At 36.0% G+C, this 16,555-nt stretch overlaps 1 protein-coding gene across 8 annotated transcripts in view; it reads right to left on the bottom strand.

Annotated features, from left to right (window-relative positions):
* tbc1d5 (TBC1 domain family, member 5) overlaps positions 1-16,555 on the bottom strand; it is a 32,664-nt gene that overhangs the window by 4,325 nt on the left and 11,784 nt on the right. For 3 of the 8 annotated variants that reach the window (XM_066674514.1, XM_066674513.1, XM_066674516.1), the window contains exons 2-19: positions 14,242-14,309; positions 13,914-14,013; positions 11,672-11,717; positions 10,620-10,661; positions 10,216-10,324; positions 9,499-9,588; positions 9,318-9,392; positions 8,526-8,593; positions 6,475-6,577; positions 6,129-6,217; positions 5,397-5,447; positions 5,230-5,299; positions 4,693-4,865; positions 4,458-4,600; positions 3,787-3,893; positions 2,826-2,911; positions 2,467-2,738; positions 1,709-1,792 (exon numbers count right to left, since the gene is read on the bottom strand). In XM_066674514.1, the coding sequence (XP_066530611.1) occupies positions 1,709-1,792; positions 2,467-2,738; positions 2,826-2,911; positions 3,787-3,893; positions 4,458-4,600; positions 4,693-4,865; positions 5,230-5,299; positions 5,397-5,447; positions 6,129-6,217; positions 6,475-6,577; positions 8,526-8,593; positions 9,318-9,392; positions 9,499-9,588; positions 10,216-10,324; positions 10,620-10,661; positions 11,672-11,717; positions 13,914-14,010 (1,705 nt within the window). In that variant the 5' untranslated portion in view covers positions 14,011-14,013; positions 14,242-14,309. The remainder of the gene's footprint in view (positions 1-1,708; positions 1,793-2,466; positions 2,739-2,825; positions 2,912-3,786; positions 3,894-4,457; positions 4,601-4,692; positions 4,866-5,229; positions 5,300-5,396; positions 5,448-6,128; positions 6,218-6,474; positions 6,578-8,525; positions 8,594-9,317; positions 9,393-9,498; positions 9,589-10,215; positions 10,325-10,619; positions 10,662-11,671; positions 11,718-13,913; positions 14,014-14,241; positions 14,310-16,555) is intronic. The other 5 variants (XM_066674517.1, XM_066674518.1, XM_066674521.1 and 2 more) reach the window with 5 other exon arrangements.

Raw genomic sequence — 16,555 nt, 5'->3', positions numbered from 1 at the left:
TTATGTATTCAGATTTAAAATAGTGAAGCCCTGATCTGATTCAGGGGCACAATTGTACCAATTATACTACACTCAATTAGTTTATGATCTGTCATAATTTTTTTCAATGTAATTTTATATATATATATATATATATATATATATATATATATATATAGAGAGAGAGAGAGATGCTAGAAATACACACTGTTCAGTGTTCAGAAATAAGGTGTGTTCTCAGAACAATTGATGTATTTGACATAAATGAGTATATAAATTATGGCTGGTGCATAATGTAAAAAAAACGTATTTGACTAGAAGATTACACTATCGTTGCCTGGCTGGTGTTTCCTGAATTATGGTACCTAAATGTAAAAAACTGGATCATTTGGGCTGTCAATTAGTATAAAATGCAAAGATTTCAGTTCAATACATATGAATGAATTACATGGTTCTAAATCATAATCTATTCTAAAATTCACAAGCGCAGACAGGCTTACAGTGGTGATGACAGCAACCAGAAAATCTAGTGCTCAAAGAGTTATATAAAATATATTTGAATGCCTGAAATATTATTGTGTAAATATAAAAAAATATAAGATTTTTGCTTATAACATATATTTAACATTCATTAATTGCATGGAGTCCTGGCCATTAAAGAACGGTGTGCAAGGGGGCTTGCACTGGCTCATTGGTAGAAAAATACATTTTAAATGTTATGGCTGTTCATGCACACTTCATGCATCTTTTTGTCATTAATGCATGTTAAAAATATATTTTATATCAAAACCTCATTTTAACAATCAGAAATCATTAAATTCAGCATCATTTAATGCTATTAATGCTATTTTTTGCTATGGTATTTTATATTTTTTTGTAGGAAGAATCCTCCTCAAAGAAAATGTATTTTTTCACATATTCCATCATATTTGACATTGCAAATATGATGAATATTTAATATAATGAATATGTAAATCTCACAAAAAATGGAATGTCACCCATTGTTTAAAAAAAATAAACGAATGTTGTTATATTTGCTTTGCAGACACCATGAGCCCTGGTTTCCATCACCTCCACATTTGAGAAATAGGAGTAGGCCTTTGCTCAACAGTGAACATCAGATTAACATGGGTTTACACCTCATAATTAAGTAATAACTTTATATATTGCTGTTTAAATGCTTAGATTGGAAAAGAAACAAAAAGCAAAAGGAGCAAACTATTGTAGGGGAGATAGAGCAAAATGCATTTTTTGAGAATGGAGGAAGTTATTAGTATAATGTAGTTCTATGGCACATCAACACAGATTCTTAATGGTCAGAGTTCACCACAGTTTGGGGATTTCTCTGCTCTAACACACCACCTAAACTCAGTCAATAACTGACAGTTTGAAACAAGAGTGATTGAGCAGTGAAATCGAACGGTGCTGAACTTAAGAACCATGCAGTAGCTTATTACACTATAGCAATAGTGTGTATATTATTATTGTTGCTACATGTGTTGCTACATGAAAGCACATTTGTGTAGTAAAATGTGATTCCTCCACATCCCCAATCCAAGGGAAGAAACACATGATTACAATACACATGCAAACATATCATTCGGAAACAAGCACTGACACACAAAATCACAGGTGGGACAACATGCATGCGCATGCTAAATAGCACGGGTGCAAACAGCTGAACATGTACACACCCCAGAGCTTATGCAACTGCTAAGCAAGTTGTTACCTTGAATGTCAGAGAGTATTTGGGTGGGAAGAGAGATCTGAGATACTCCAGTAGAACCTATATCTAACAGATAGGACAGTGAGGCTACGAAACACAAGATGCACCCATAGGGTTTACTTAATAGAGAAATTTAGGCCTTGTTCACACAGCAGAGCACAAGATTTGTCCAAGGACCACATTTGATTACATAGTCAGAGTTTAGTGGCATTTGTTCACACTTATGATTATAGATGCTAACGTATACCAATGAGTGACTCGGAATTAAATACCATTGTTTGCCTATTATTCTCTTATTTCATCAGAACTTGAAGGGAAAAAGAAAAAAAAATCTAGCTAACAGGTGAAAGTAGGCACTTTCAGTCTTTTTCAGACAGGTTTTAATTCTAGATGCAAAACATATTTTACCTAAATGTCTATTAAAATATTGAACATTCCATGTTAAAGCCAGAAAATATTTGTGTGTAATATTCACTGCTTTGTCGCACATTCTGATGTCAAAAATGCCATGACACAGATTCGTCAAGTTGCATGTTCAGGTTTGAAACAAATTTGGAAAAAGTGAAATTTCGTATAATTTCTTGATATTCACGCTTGAGAAAATCTTCCTTCTTTAAATGGGACATGTCGGGAAAAATGATTTGAACAGCTGTCTCAGCAAGGCCTAAGGGAATACCAAGTAGTAAACAGTTTAATCTGTGAGAGCATGTGCCAGAGGCCCACGTGCTTGTTTTGTAATAATCGCAGAAATAGAAGCTCACCTTTACTAAGGTGCACAGGCATACTCTCAGACTTCAGCAGCCGGTGCTGAGTCTGTGCTTGCATTTGTGTATTAGACGAGGTCGTGGTTGACGCATGCTCCACCAAAGCCCGAGGCACTTGATGCTGTGGGGGAGGCGCTGATAGCACCTCGCTGTTGATGGGAGAGATGCCACTGGAGCCAACCCCCATGGGGGCAATGAGCTTCCTGCCGAAGCTGAGCAGAGAGCTAGACACTTTGTTGATGTTGAGAGGTTGTGCTTTAGAGCTAGCCCTAAAAAATGAGAGAAAGACATACAGAATTAAGCACAGAAGGGCAAATAAATACTGGCCAACACAAAATAAGAGAGGTCCAACATACCGTGTCCTGTTGACAAGATCAGCTCCACGGGTTTTGTAATAGTCAAGGTTCTGCTGGAACTGATAGTTAACTGGCCTTGGGTTATTCTGAATGTGAGTATCATGAGGAAAAAAAAAAAAAAGATTTAATGAAAACAGCAACAAAACCATCAGCTACACATGGACTCTGCTGTATTCCATTCATGGAATCGATTTTAGAGAGAAATTACTGTATGATGATTTATTCCATTTCCAAATGGCTGCACTGGGATTGCCAATTGCAAAAGAAAAAAGAAAACAATAACACACCAAATTTGATATTGTTCTTACTCAGAAGTCATGATGGAGTTTGAAGTTGATTAAATCTATCATATTTTAACAAACAAAGCTGGATAACTACTTTAAGGACCTGACTAGTAACCACTATAGTATCTAGTAACCCTGATTATTAAAGTTTGGTGCAACTGTGTGTGTGTACTATATATATCATGATGAATGGACCAATAGAAATGTTTCCAAATTACTTGGAATAAAATCTTTTTATACTGATCTCCACTGAAAACTAAAGTTTTTTTTTCAGCTGTGTATTTTGGATAATAAAACCAATTATGTTCACATCCCTCTGTCTAATATTAAGCGCATTATATGTGTGTAGTAGTATTAGTTTATTCATCTGTGACATGCACTATGTAGGGACTGAGCCAAAATTTTCCAGACATGAGAAGCTCCTCCCTTTACGTTTCCCATTGGACTGTGGGACACTAGTTTCCATCATTACCATACTTGAGAACTGATTGGTTCCAAGTTTACACTGTGGATTTTTCAGATTTTTCCACTTAACATTGACACTTATAACTATACTACACACTACATATACATAAACACTAGTTAGAATTAATATTAAGTGCACAATTGGGACACAGTATGCCTTTCCTTAGAAAAATATAGAAATGAGGAAACCAGAGAAAATTCAATGAGAATACCTTTGGATCTCTTAGGAATAGTGCTTTTTGCAGAAGTGAGTGGATGTCTCCAACAGGGGGGTAGTGCATCAGGAGGCCAAGACATGTCTGAAAGTTACTTGCGATCACTGAGATATGAATCAGAAAATAATATTTATTACCACAATTTGAGGCATCTTGAAACTTTAATCTTCACTACTTTGGTTCAAATATTTTATCCTTCAATGATGGGGTGAAGAACAAAGAAAGAAAAAAATTTTTTTAGAACTTTTAAGACAGTTTATCTACCTCATTTATCTGGGCCTACACTGTCAGGAAAAATATATGGCACAGGCACATTATTGTCACTGTGGTTTTAATTTGCAGTTGTGTTCCTTAAAGGTACATTACATTCTCTTCTCTAGAAGGAGAGGGTGAATATTTGTAAGATTTCCTTATAGACTGGCAGAAAATAACGAAACATAATAAATATCCTGGAGATAGGATGGGGCATAAAGAAATCAACCCAAATTTTAAATCTACAATTATTATAGAATATGGTACAAACATGTTCCCTAACTAAATATACTTAATATGTACTATTGGGTGTACTACCACAGTGACAGTTTTTCAGTGGGGGGAACCATTCCAGAAAAGGTCTGCTTAAATTTCTCACATTGGGACTTACAGAGAGGCAAACACATGGAACTCACATGCATCTCTGATATAGAGCAACATGGCCACAAATACATAGTCCACCAGGTCCAGAGTGATGCTGTCTGCAAACAGTGCATCCCAAACCACCAGCAGATCCTGCAGAGGAAACTCCCTACCGAACAACAGCCTCACCCAACGACTGCAACCCAAGACAAAGCACACAGTACACATTACACTCAAATTACATCAAACAGAATGTACATAATCAGACACACATGCACAGCGACTCACATGCCATATATCTGCGGAGCAATTTCCAGGCGGTTAAGGTGCATGTGCAGTTCAATATCATGCTTCTTCACCAACTGGTCCTGGATACGGTTTACTTTGGTTACTATGGCAACAGAAGGGCCAGAGTCCTGTGGTCTGGCAAAAGGCATGCTGGTCAGCATCTCTTCTTTACCCTGCAAAAGCAAAATAACTTACAGAAAAAGCATAACAGGTGACAGTCACACTATATAAGTCTATTTAAACAACATCAACCTCTGCAGCATAGTCATACACCAGTCATCATATTGCATACAGTCATATACAACTTCATTTCGCTTTGAAAAAAATAAATAAAAAATTAACAAGACTTTGATTCTAAACACACTTACAATAGAATCTGATGCAAAAGTGCCAAATCTGAAACATTACCCATTATCTTTTATTTAAACCATGTTACAATGGTTTTCCATCATTTTACAAAATCTCTGGTAATCAATCCTATGATACAGAATGAAGAAACAGTGTAGTTGAGAAACTTTAAGTGAATATGGGACTTACCCTCCGTACCTCCCTCTCAAAACTGGAGAACCAAGGCTCAGCTGTCTCCATGAGCTGTGAGAACATAGCACTGGAGGATAATACAGAGAAAGGAGTTACATGTTAGATCAGTGAAATGAAAAGGAAAGACACAATACAAATAATTTTAATTAATTGTTTTAACTCACTATGCATCATGCTCATGGAACACTGGATCCAGAAGCACCTTCATCTCCTCACTGAAAAATGTACACATTTAAATCAAGCATTCACAACAATGGCAACTGATTGGTGTTATTAAGTTTGAATGTGTGGATATTTTAAAGGGTTCCTCTAGCTGTAAACTGTGATTATAAAAAGCATTTTCAGTACTCTTACCCCATTTTGACACATTAAATAAGTGGTCTACACAAAAAAGCACATTACATGTGGAAGTGTCCAATGGTTTAAAAATTGAAGTAGTCTCAAAAGTTTGGGGAAAAAAATAAAATAAAATCACAAAACAAAAAACAAATATTTTAGCGTATTATTTTGGATAAGCAATTTAGCTTGACTCTAGTTTACATTCTAAGAATCATGCCCTGTCCAAACTCTGCACTTTACTAGATTGTACTAAAGCACATGTATTTTAACCTTTCGTTTTGTTTTTTTTTTTGGTCCAGAGAAAGTAGCATAAAACATTTCAGCAGCTGGCTAAATTCTACATATACCAGAGGAGGAGCTACACACTGCCTCAACAAAGAGGAGCAGATAATACACAGCTATAGAACATGAGCAACAAAAAACTCAAGATTATATATATAACAGCAAAACCTTCATTCTGGGGTTTCCAGACTTTTAGGTTTTAAGGTGCAAGTATTGGAAATCAAATAAGGTTTAAGATGAAGCTGTCAGAGGAGCGTGTAGTAAGCAGAAATAACCTGGGATTGGCCGTCTCACTGGCATGCTGAAATGCCTGATGATCACAGTGGAGGACAAAAACTATTGGAGCCAACAGCTCATGCATCCCCTGAAAGGAAAGTGGGGAGAGATTGTGAGAGAGAGAAAAAGAAAGAAAGAGAGAGAAGAAAAGAGAGAGGGGAAAAAAGGGAAAAATATTACAAAACACAGGAGGAAAGAAGTGGGCATAGTATAAACAAAACAAAAAACAGACAAAGAGAAAGTGAAATTAATTAACAGCTACTACTTTATAATAGAAAAGATTAACACATTGCTCATATATAGGGTTGAACACTAAGAGCTGCTTTGAGAAATTGTGTGAATTACCTGTTTATAAAGTAACTGCTCATTCTCTCGCGCATAGCAGAAAAGAATATCAGTCAGTTTATTACGAACATCTTCCTCTTGGAAATACCGCATCTCTGGAAACCTGCATAGCCCCAAAACCATAAACATATTGACACAAAATCAGAGGGGTAATTATACCAGCACCATGTCATTCTACTAGTGTTAACTGCTGGTAAGGAAGTGAAACCACACCACAGTTCAACAACTTCACAGACACATACCAAACTGTATTAAATGATTAATGTATTATGTATTTAAGCACATATTTTTATTTAAAAGAAAAAGTTGTGTTTATCTTTATATTCCTTATATTCTATAAATTATTCTATAAACATTTTGAATTTTAAGTGAACTGTAACAAATACAAATCATTGTTGTCATCATCATACTATTCAGAATTATTATTTTTTGCCCAAAATAATAAGTTAACAGCTGAAACTTTTAAACTAAGTTCACTCACATACTTATGAGCATGTAAACATATTTATCAATTAATGTTAATACCACAAACTTCAGTTCTAAACGGGCACTGATATTATACCTTGTGTGAAGACAAGACAGCTTTAACCTTTATAGGGTCTTAGATTTTTTGTTACACAGGGAATCCTGCTGGGTCTAGATAATTCAAGATAATCATTTTTTAACTTTTTTTGTTAAAATACTCAGCAAATATTTACTTCATCCCAACATCCCAAGTAATATAAACAATACACATGTTAGATTTGTTCCCTTTACCTTTGTTAAATTACATTTATGCATAGAAATGCCACTGATTTTTGTTTGTTTGTTTTTTATTAAAATGTAGCACAATAAGGAAATGAATCATAACAGGCATAACTGGAAAATAATCAACAAATATACAAATGAAGCAAGTTTTTCCAAAACTACAATGTATTGTTTATTTGAATTTCATTAGAAATTTAACTTACTCAGGTAGGTTTACACATAACATGTGTTGTTCAGACAGATTAGCCCCATTGAACATGGCCATTTTCACACCAGACTATACCACACACACAAGGGGCAGAATTTCACTGTTTTGTATTACATATGTAGTTCTTGCACTGGAGCTGGCTGCTGGTAGGCTGGTCCAGAGGCACGCTTGCATTTCAGGGCTGGCTGATGGGTCTTTTACGCTTTGGAACTAGCCGATGCTCATCCTCTTCTTCAAAATCAGTGTCAAACTCTGAATTTTCAGAAATGTGATCCTCACATTCTGAAACCTCTTCCTCTGCATCACCATCAAAATCCTCTCTTCCAATATCAACCGTAAGCAGTCTGAACAGAGAATAGCTTTGCCATCTTGATCAGTTGTGTTATGGGAGCACACTGACAGAGCTATTTATAGTGTCAGGTGCCCAAGATTTGTTCCCACAAGACAGAGGGTGAAATGTGTGTTGGGAATGTGGTTTCAGATAATGTTGGGTGCTACAATTTTGCAACCCTGTATGTAATATAAATGTGAAGGGGTGGGTGGGGGTATACGAGGGGGTTGTTATTGAAAATGTTTTCTGATTTATATTCCTCACAGAAAATGAGCTAAGTCTTAAAATTTTAAAAAATATTTTTTGTATAATTTTATATTAAGCTAAAATTTCAAAACTGAAGACCTTATAAAGGGCTAATATGCCTTATATAAGCAGAGTTAATTAAAGGCTGGAGAAAGCAAAATTCATAACCTAGGATTCTGTGGTCCTCTCTTTCCACTGGCACCTCTACCCCAGAATTAAACATATACATATTTGCAGACTACATATGATTTTCAATATTGCAGTGGAGAGTCATTAGATTTTAGGTGTTACAACACTGAAATATTTTTGCATTTTATTTTTTCCTTTTGGAAGCAACAGAGAGTTCCAGGATACAGTTTTAAATGTCCATACCTTTTAACACTTAACTCAACATTTAATAATCATGCAGTCTAACACCTCAAAAAATAAATGTATAAAAAAATAAATAAAAAAATAATGTCCCCTACTTAGTAAATGAATGAGAACATGTGTGTACCTGGATGCATTATGTGAACTTACGTTCTTAGAACATCCTGCTTTATCATACCCCGCAACTCTTTATCCTGAAAGAACTTGTTCCATAGACTCTGCACAGAGAGAAAGAAAGACGCTGTGGGTTAAAAAAAGTAAAGGACATTACAAAGGAGGAAAATGGTAACTGGTCAAAAAAAATTATGGGAAAATAAAGGCAATATCTATGATTGTGGGGAAATGCTGTTCTCTACTTTGTTTACATTCAAGTTCTGCATCTTTTAAGGTGGAACAGTAAGTTTGAGGTGAAAAACGACATTTTGAATGATCACACATATTTGGTAATTGAGTTGTTTAGTTTTGTACTACTTTCAGTCTGTGTTTACTTTCATGCAGATAACACACTACCAAATTTAGAGTCAGGTCCATCTACAGCAAAAATGCATCAATATTAGACATTTAAGGAGCAGGAACAGACCAATATCCTCATCTCAGTTCATGCTTTTTTGACTTTTGGAGAGCTCCTCATTGTCCTTCCATGAGCAGAGAGAGGAGGTTTAGCATACAGAGACCCATTTTTTATTTATTTTGTTTTTTAACCCATTTACAGACACTGGGCTTTGTAGGCATATTAGACTGGTTTCAAGCACGCAAACAGACTGGAAAGCAGTTAATGGTGAGGAAACTCCATTGTGTGTTTTTTTTTTTTTTTTTAAATCAAAATCGTGAATGTTGCATTTAAAGAGATACGGACCTGGCATTGAATGAGTGGAAATTACTCTGGCAAATTTGGTTTTTGCCATCAGACAGCTGACAAATAAGAACTACTGTATCACTCACCCCTTCATCCTGAGACAGAGGGTTGTTCACCACTAGGTCCTGCTGGCCAGCAGTTTTGCGTGGGTTAGTAATATGCTAGAGAGGAGGGAATTTCAAAAGTAGCTTTAGAAATTTTGTTCTTTGTACACTTGTGTTCAGCACAATATGATATGAAAATATGCACACACACATACACACTCACCGTCTCCTTGATCTTCTCGTACTGAGCTCTGAGTTGCTTGGTCTTATTGATCCACTTGCTCTTATCCTCAGGCAGGATTTCTATATAGAGCTGAGAGACCAATGATACACTTAAATACAATTTGTAGGCGTCAAACCAATACCTGCCTGTTAAATGTCATTACTGGGGGTAGTTCAAAAGCAGATATGAAGTACTGTGTAAAAATCATATTTACTTCATTTCCAGTCAAAGGTGCCTTTAAATAAATTTTTTAAATCGTTTTTCCACCCTTTGTCCATTTTTCAGGAGACATGTTTTCTGCTTTTCACAGAAACTTGCAAAGATACCTCAAGGCCCATTCTGATATTCAGACACAGAAGTTTCACAGACACTACCCAGAAGAGCTGCATGTGTGAACGCAAATGTGTAAATCATTTTTATTACATGAACTTTATCCTTGCAGCCCAAGAATCGATGGATCTCTCTCCCCCCAAGTCTACCAAATCTTGCAGGGTTGTTATGAGTTACAATTTCCCTATATCTGTTATTAATCCTTTGAGTTCCGGTATTAATGCTGGTTTTCTCAATTACATCTTCTTTCTAATCTCAGACTACATCCTGACATATTTTTAACTTGTACTTAATGGGTGTTTTAGCTGGAAATGTACTTCTTTAAGGATGGTTCTCAGCTTGTGCACAGTACTCAAATGTGTAATTAAGGCATTATTACTGGCTCACCTTCCAGCATACGCTGCGAAATCTGCTGCTCCGTAAATGGCCATTAATGCCTGCCTGCTTGATGCGTGCCAAGTAGTTACTGTTTTGGAACAAGTCATCCCACTCGTTTCTGTAAAGCAACATGCAAAGAAGTATTTTACTATTCTCTATATGGGTTAGTACTCCCAGAACCATGGGTCAGTAATTCTAGAACATTTCCAGAATGGCTTGCATCATAAAAATAAAGATTTAGATCAAATGTATAACCTCTATAGTAACAAGCTGCTAAATGAATAGTGGCCTATGTTTTATTACTTCGAAATATCTGAATTTGAATTTCTGTTCCTTTAAATTTTTATTTTTAATAAAATATGTATTAATATTGCTCCCCTCCAGGGTGTGTTCACGCCTGTGTGTTTATTCACCCAGTGATTCTGGGTAGGCTCCGGACCCTCCGCAATCCTGAACTTGATAAGCAGTTACAGAAAAGGAAATGGAAAAAAAAAAGGATTGATATTTAACATTTTTACAGTCTTTTTTTAAAATGTGGCATTTCTTGCCATACTGTGTATTAAAAGCTCAGGAAACAAACAACATGTCAAATAGTGAGTGAAAAAAATTAATAAATATATAAATTTAGAAAGATGCAGTGATACATGATATTTTTATATAAATATTTGCCAATGCTGATAAATAAACATTTGGGTAAGGCAGGAGCAGGGTCTTCATGTATTTTGAAGAGAATTCCAGAGACACTTACTTATTTTTAGAGGTTAAAATAAAATGCAGACATTGTATCCAAAGTCCAGCAATACCTAATCTTTTACAGTAGAATAAAATAATCATGCATTATAATGATAATGATAATGATGATAACGTGCAATTATTTGACACAAAATGTGTCTTCCGCATTTAACCCACCTGTGGCAGTGAACACACGCACACAAGCAGAAATGCACTAGGGGCTGTGAACACAAACCCAGAGCAGCAGGCAGCCATCCCTGGTGCCTGGGGAGCGTTGGGGGGTTCAGTGCATTGCTCAAGGCCCTCTAACCATTAGGCCATGGCTGCCCACAATAAACCACTGATGTTTATCAAGCAATTATAATTCATCTTTAAAATACAAAGCACAGTGAAAATAATTCGTTTTTGTGGGCTTTTTGAATAAGGGTTGTAGACATGGCGAAAATATAACACTGTGAAAAAGAGCCACATGGTTATATTAAGACCTGCGATGGACTGGCGCCCCATCCACAGTGACACTGAACTGGATAAGCAGTTACAGGCAACGAATGTATGTATGAATGAATGAATGAATGGCTATATTAAACTATATTACATGGTTTCTTCATATTATGTCCACATATGTCTTCATATTAAGTACCACATGGTTATATTTTTGCCATATCTCGCCCACCCTTAAGACCACAAAATCAAATTACATAAAAGTGGTTTATGAGAAGTAAAATTTATGAACCTGTAGGACTGGAAAGTTGACTCAACTGCACTGTCTGACAATCCTCCTGAAAAAAATGTACAGAAAAGGTTTATAATAGAAAGAAAGACTCTATGTGAAATAAGGATTTAATGTGAATAAGATGCTGACCCTTGTCTTTAACCTTTACCTCTTTTCATCGTCATGCTGTGTGTAACCAGGAGAGAGTGAGAGAGAAAGTGTGCATGTGTGTGTGTGTGAGGTGGAGAGAGGGAGAGAGAAAGAGAGTGTCAGAATGAATGATTGAGTGAATGACAGACAGGTCCACCCATTTACTCCAGAGTTAATAATAGCTATAGATGGGAACTGTGCAGTCACGACTCACAAAAACACACACACTACATCTTTCATTCTCTGTTATTTCATCTTCAATGTTTAAACTTTACTGTGTCTATGACTATGATAATATTTTCCATTTGAATTACTCCTGGGTCCCTCCAAATAAATGTGGAACGCTAGTGAGGAATCTTCCCCAGCACAGCGGTGAGGTGTAGAACAATATTTTGACAACATGATGCAACAAGCTGCAATAATCCTATAAATGCACTGTAAAATCTACAGTGCAGTTATATATAACATTCCCAATATCCAGCGCATATTTTACCATTATTCAGCACAAACCAGGTGAAAATCATTGTTTACCCCACGTTTCCCCAAAAAAAAAAAAAATTAGGAAAACAAAAAACACATTTGATCACATAAAACCACTAGCTTGCCAAATCAAAATGGTTGTGTGCCCTGATTTTGCCATTTGTTCAAGCACAAGTGAACCACTCCTTAAAAGAGCATCATATAAGGATTTCCTAGAACGGGCATGAGCATTTCTACAGCTGAAAGTCATGCCACTATTGTAAATTTCTCAGCATTAGACAAACAAATACCATTCTTATAAGCCAGCTATCTAATGTCCATAAGAATAACTCTGAATGACGTGACCAGGAGTCAAACATGTGTCATCAAAACACCACAAGAGGCATTGTCCCAGTTCCATCTAGAGTTGCATCAGATGCTGCCTGCATGCTGATTTTGAAAGTCTTTTAAAAGCTGAAACTGTAGTGCCAATATGCATGCCACCTGGTGGGCATTACTTCTGAAGCCCTGGCTAGAGATAAAGTGCTGTGCTATTGATCTTCAAAATGGACAAATTTGGCCTAATTTGCACTAAATTCTGCTCTGTTAATTCTGGCGTGCCTAACCATTTTAGTCCAATCTGCCAAACACATTGAAGTGCCATGGCTTATATTAATAAATATAACGATACAATTTCTGGCAATATATTTAATTCTCGCAAAAAAGGCAGAATGCCTGGTAGCTTGATAGCAGGTGATTTTAGAAGGGGATATTTGGTATTTTATTACACTTTGACACCACTGCATTCATATAATACTCTCCCATTAATCAAAAGTCAGCAAGTCAAAAGTCAACTGATAAAGAATAAATATGATCGGATGTTTTTGTTGTGCATACAAAGTCTGCATGTACCACTTATGTCAACATAAAATAAATGTCCCTTTTTATCAAGCAATTACCTTGCTACTTGCACATCCAACAATAGTGATGACAATGCTGAAAAGCTATTTGGCAACCCTAAATGGGGTGATACAACTTCACTACCACAGAGTGATTAAACCTCGAATAACCTCAATCTGCCAGCTACCAAGGGGCGATTAAACCTCGCTCAGTAAGATACCATGTGGAAATAAAACATCATTCTGTGAACTTCCACAGGACGACTAAATCTCATATTGCCTGCTCCATATGTCACTACGGGGTGTTTGCGTCTTACTCTGCCTGCTCAGTGAGCTACTATGTGGTAATTAACCCTCACTTGTTTTTCAAGATGTTAACTCCCTCATCTTGGAGTGTGTTTTGTTGATTGTGCCGCAACCTATGACTAAAATACAGTTGATGTAGAAAGCATACACTAGCCATTCATCTGGGATTAGTCCAAATGTGACATAGCAGTGAGCAACTGATATATTTATATATTAAAAAAAAAAAAAAAAAAAAAAAAAGTATCACACTGCCAGTGCAGAAGTGAAAGCTGAGCCTACTGCTTCTGATGTATTATGTATTTCATTTAATTGTGCTTTCATAGATATGTAAACCTACATGTTTCAATGACATATACAGGCTAAACTTCAACTCTACCAAAATATCTGAGGTAAAAGGAGCTTTATTTCACATACTGGCCACTCGTAATGAAACAATTACTTTAACTTACGAGTTTTGTTCCGGTTATAGTTGTGCAAAGGGTCGTAGCCAGTCTCTTGCTCTTCCGGCTGCAGCGGATGTCTCGTCTCAAAATTAGGGTGCTGCATGACCTGAAAGTCCATAAAACCGAAACATTAGTAACACAAGCATAAATCAACATCACTAGTGAAGGACCAAAACAAAAACTGCTCAAAAAGAGCAGAGAAATGGGAGGTCAACAAGATACAAACAAAGAATAAACTAGGAACTGAACGATTGAAATGAAATGACTGCAAATGTCACAGAGAAAGTGTTAAAAAAATAAAAAAATAAAAATAGGGAATTAACCCAATACTCACTATTAGATTACAGTAGTTCTCCTCATAGACCTGGCCACAGTGGAAATCACAGTCCTGTGACTGTTAGTCTGAAGACAAACAAGAAACAACAAATGATTAAAATGAAGAAACAAATTAACAGAAGACAACACTTCTGAAATCAATATATATATACCGTGTCAATCTACAGAACCTCTTCAACTTTTTGGTACCTGGTAGCTTTTCCATTAGCATGTTAACATGTCCAGCTCTCTCTAGAGTTATTTGTCTGCCACAAACACAAGGAGAGTTTGTATTGCTTCAAAAAAAACATGGTGTACTTTTACAAACAGCAATTTTGAGTGGGATAAAAACTAAAATGATCTCTATTGTAGCATGGAGATTTTACAAATGAAATAAGTTTGTGCTGGATGCCTGCATTGTGTTCTGATTGACAAGTCTCTTTGGTCAGTCAGAAGAGCAGAGATGAGTAAGTACCATGCAGTTGAAAAGTGCCAATAGTAAGTACCTGCTGCAGATCAGGCATTTTATTCAAACTTGATAAGTCATTTTTTAGAGGCCCACATTTTTGTTGACTTTGAAGTTATAGCTCAGTTAGCCAGATACAGAGGAGAATGGAGCTGTATGGAGCTGCAAACCTGCTAACTGAGCTAACCAGGTTTCTGTTCTTCTTTGCTTACCAGACTATAGCCTCTGTCAAGACTTACATGTTACAGTTCCCCTTTATGGAGTAAAGAGTTGAGATCTTTGTACAGTTCATAAAAGAAAGCTAGAAAATCTAATTTACATATAACCGATTGTTCTAAATTACTAATTGATTTTCACAACTTGCTCAAATAAATGATTGTTCAAAGAATAACGCCCATTTCTTTGTCTTATACCATGGTTGCTAATGAAACTTCATCTTTTATTTTAATTTTAACAGAAAGTAGTTGCTGTGTCAGACTTTTTTTTTTTTAATAGTACACTGGACTATACTGAATGATGGATTAAAAAAAATTACAGTATGTATTTTTTTTTATGTACAGTATGTAGGGAAATTTATTTCTGTCCAATTAATATGTATAATAATGTGCACTGTATTTACAAGAATGCTAAAAATTGTAACAATGTGATATAGTGGAAACAAATATATTAAGGGGGTAACAATGCAATGTACAGTATCGTGTATATCATGCTACTATTTGAAAAGTGAAATATTTCTTTAGCGTTCCTATATACAAGCTTGTGGCTAGCCTGTTAGACCAAGGAATTAAAAGCACAGACACACACACTATCGGTCTTAATTGTTTAGGAAAAACTCTGTCTCGTATTATGTTTATAACTTTGACTCCCTGAATAAACCAGAACACAAAACATCATATTCCAACACTGCACATTACTCTTTATTTTTGTTCTAAAGAAAATGCATTTAAACGACACTCCACTGTATTGTATCAAACTTGAGCTGCTTTCATATATAAAGTTTGAAAAAATTCGAAGAATCAGGTCCAAATATTTTCAGGAATTGCCCTTTCACACATGTAGCATACAGCTGGGGATTGTCCATGTCAGACATGTTCTTGCTACAGGCAACATTCCCTGCAGTTTAGGAAATGGACTATGTATAAGGTGGCTGGCATTATTATGTCTGGGTAATGTCCAGTACAAATAATTCAGACGTTTACAGCCAAACATACAACACCTCCAGGTAATGTCCAGAAGGGTTAAAGTTTATTTCTGAAAGGCACTTGAGTTGTGATATTGGGATATGTATAGCCTTGCATATTTGTAAAAATATTTTGATTTAAAAATATTCACAATTTTAAATCTCCCAACAGGTTTCTTTGGCCTTTCTGAATTCATACAAAGAGACATACTATGGAAACATAATTTTCACTACAATTTGCTCATACATTTGTTTATCTGGAGCTCCTATTAACAGGCAAAATATAAAATAAGACAAGCAAGTCAATCTGTTTTGACCTGATGTCAGAAAGTATGAGATGTTCTGATATTGCTCCTTCATAACATCATCAGATTGTACCCACTCCTCATCTGGGCATCTCCAGTCAGAGCGGCTGGCCTGTTTTCATGTGAAAGTGCAAAGGCATGACCTTATAAACCATGTGAAGAAAAAAATGACGAAAGGGGAGAAATAATGTAATTGAGCAAGAACGGCAAAACTAAAGCTTCTGTGCCTCACCTATCACTGCTGCTTGGGTGGGGCAGGGGTGAGCTGTGTGCGGCTAATTATCATTAAAAAGGAACAAGCTGTGAAACTGGTGATTCTGAACAGGGATGTTTAGACAGAGTGAGAATGGTACTGTGGTGTTTGAACCTTGTGATAAGTTGA

This window comes from Hoplias malabaricus, chromosome 6 (assembly GCF_029633855.1).
Source record: "Hoplias malabaricus isolate fHopMal1 chromosome 6, fHopMal1.hap1, whole genome shotgun sequence".
Taxonomy (NCBI): Eukaryota; Metazoa; Chordata; class Actinopteri; order Characiformes; family Erythrinidae; genus Hoplias; species Hoplias malabaricus.
The sequence above is the reverse complement of the archived record's forward strand: the minus strand, read 5'-3'. Positions and strand labels throughout refer to the sequence as shown.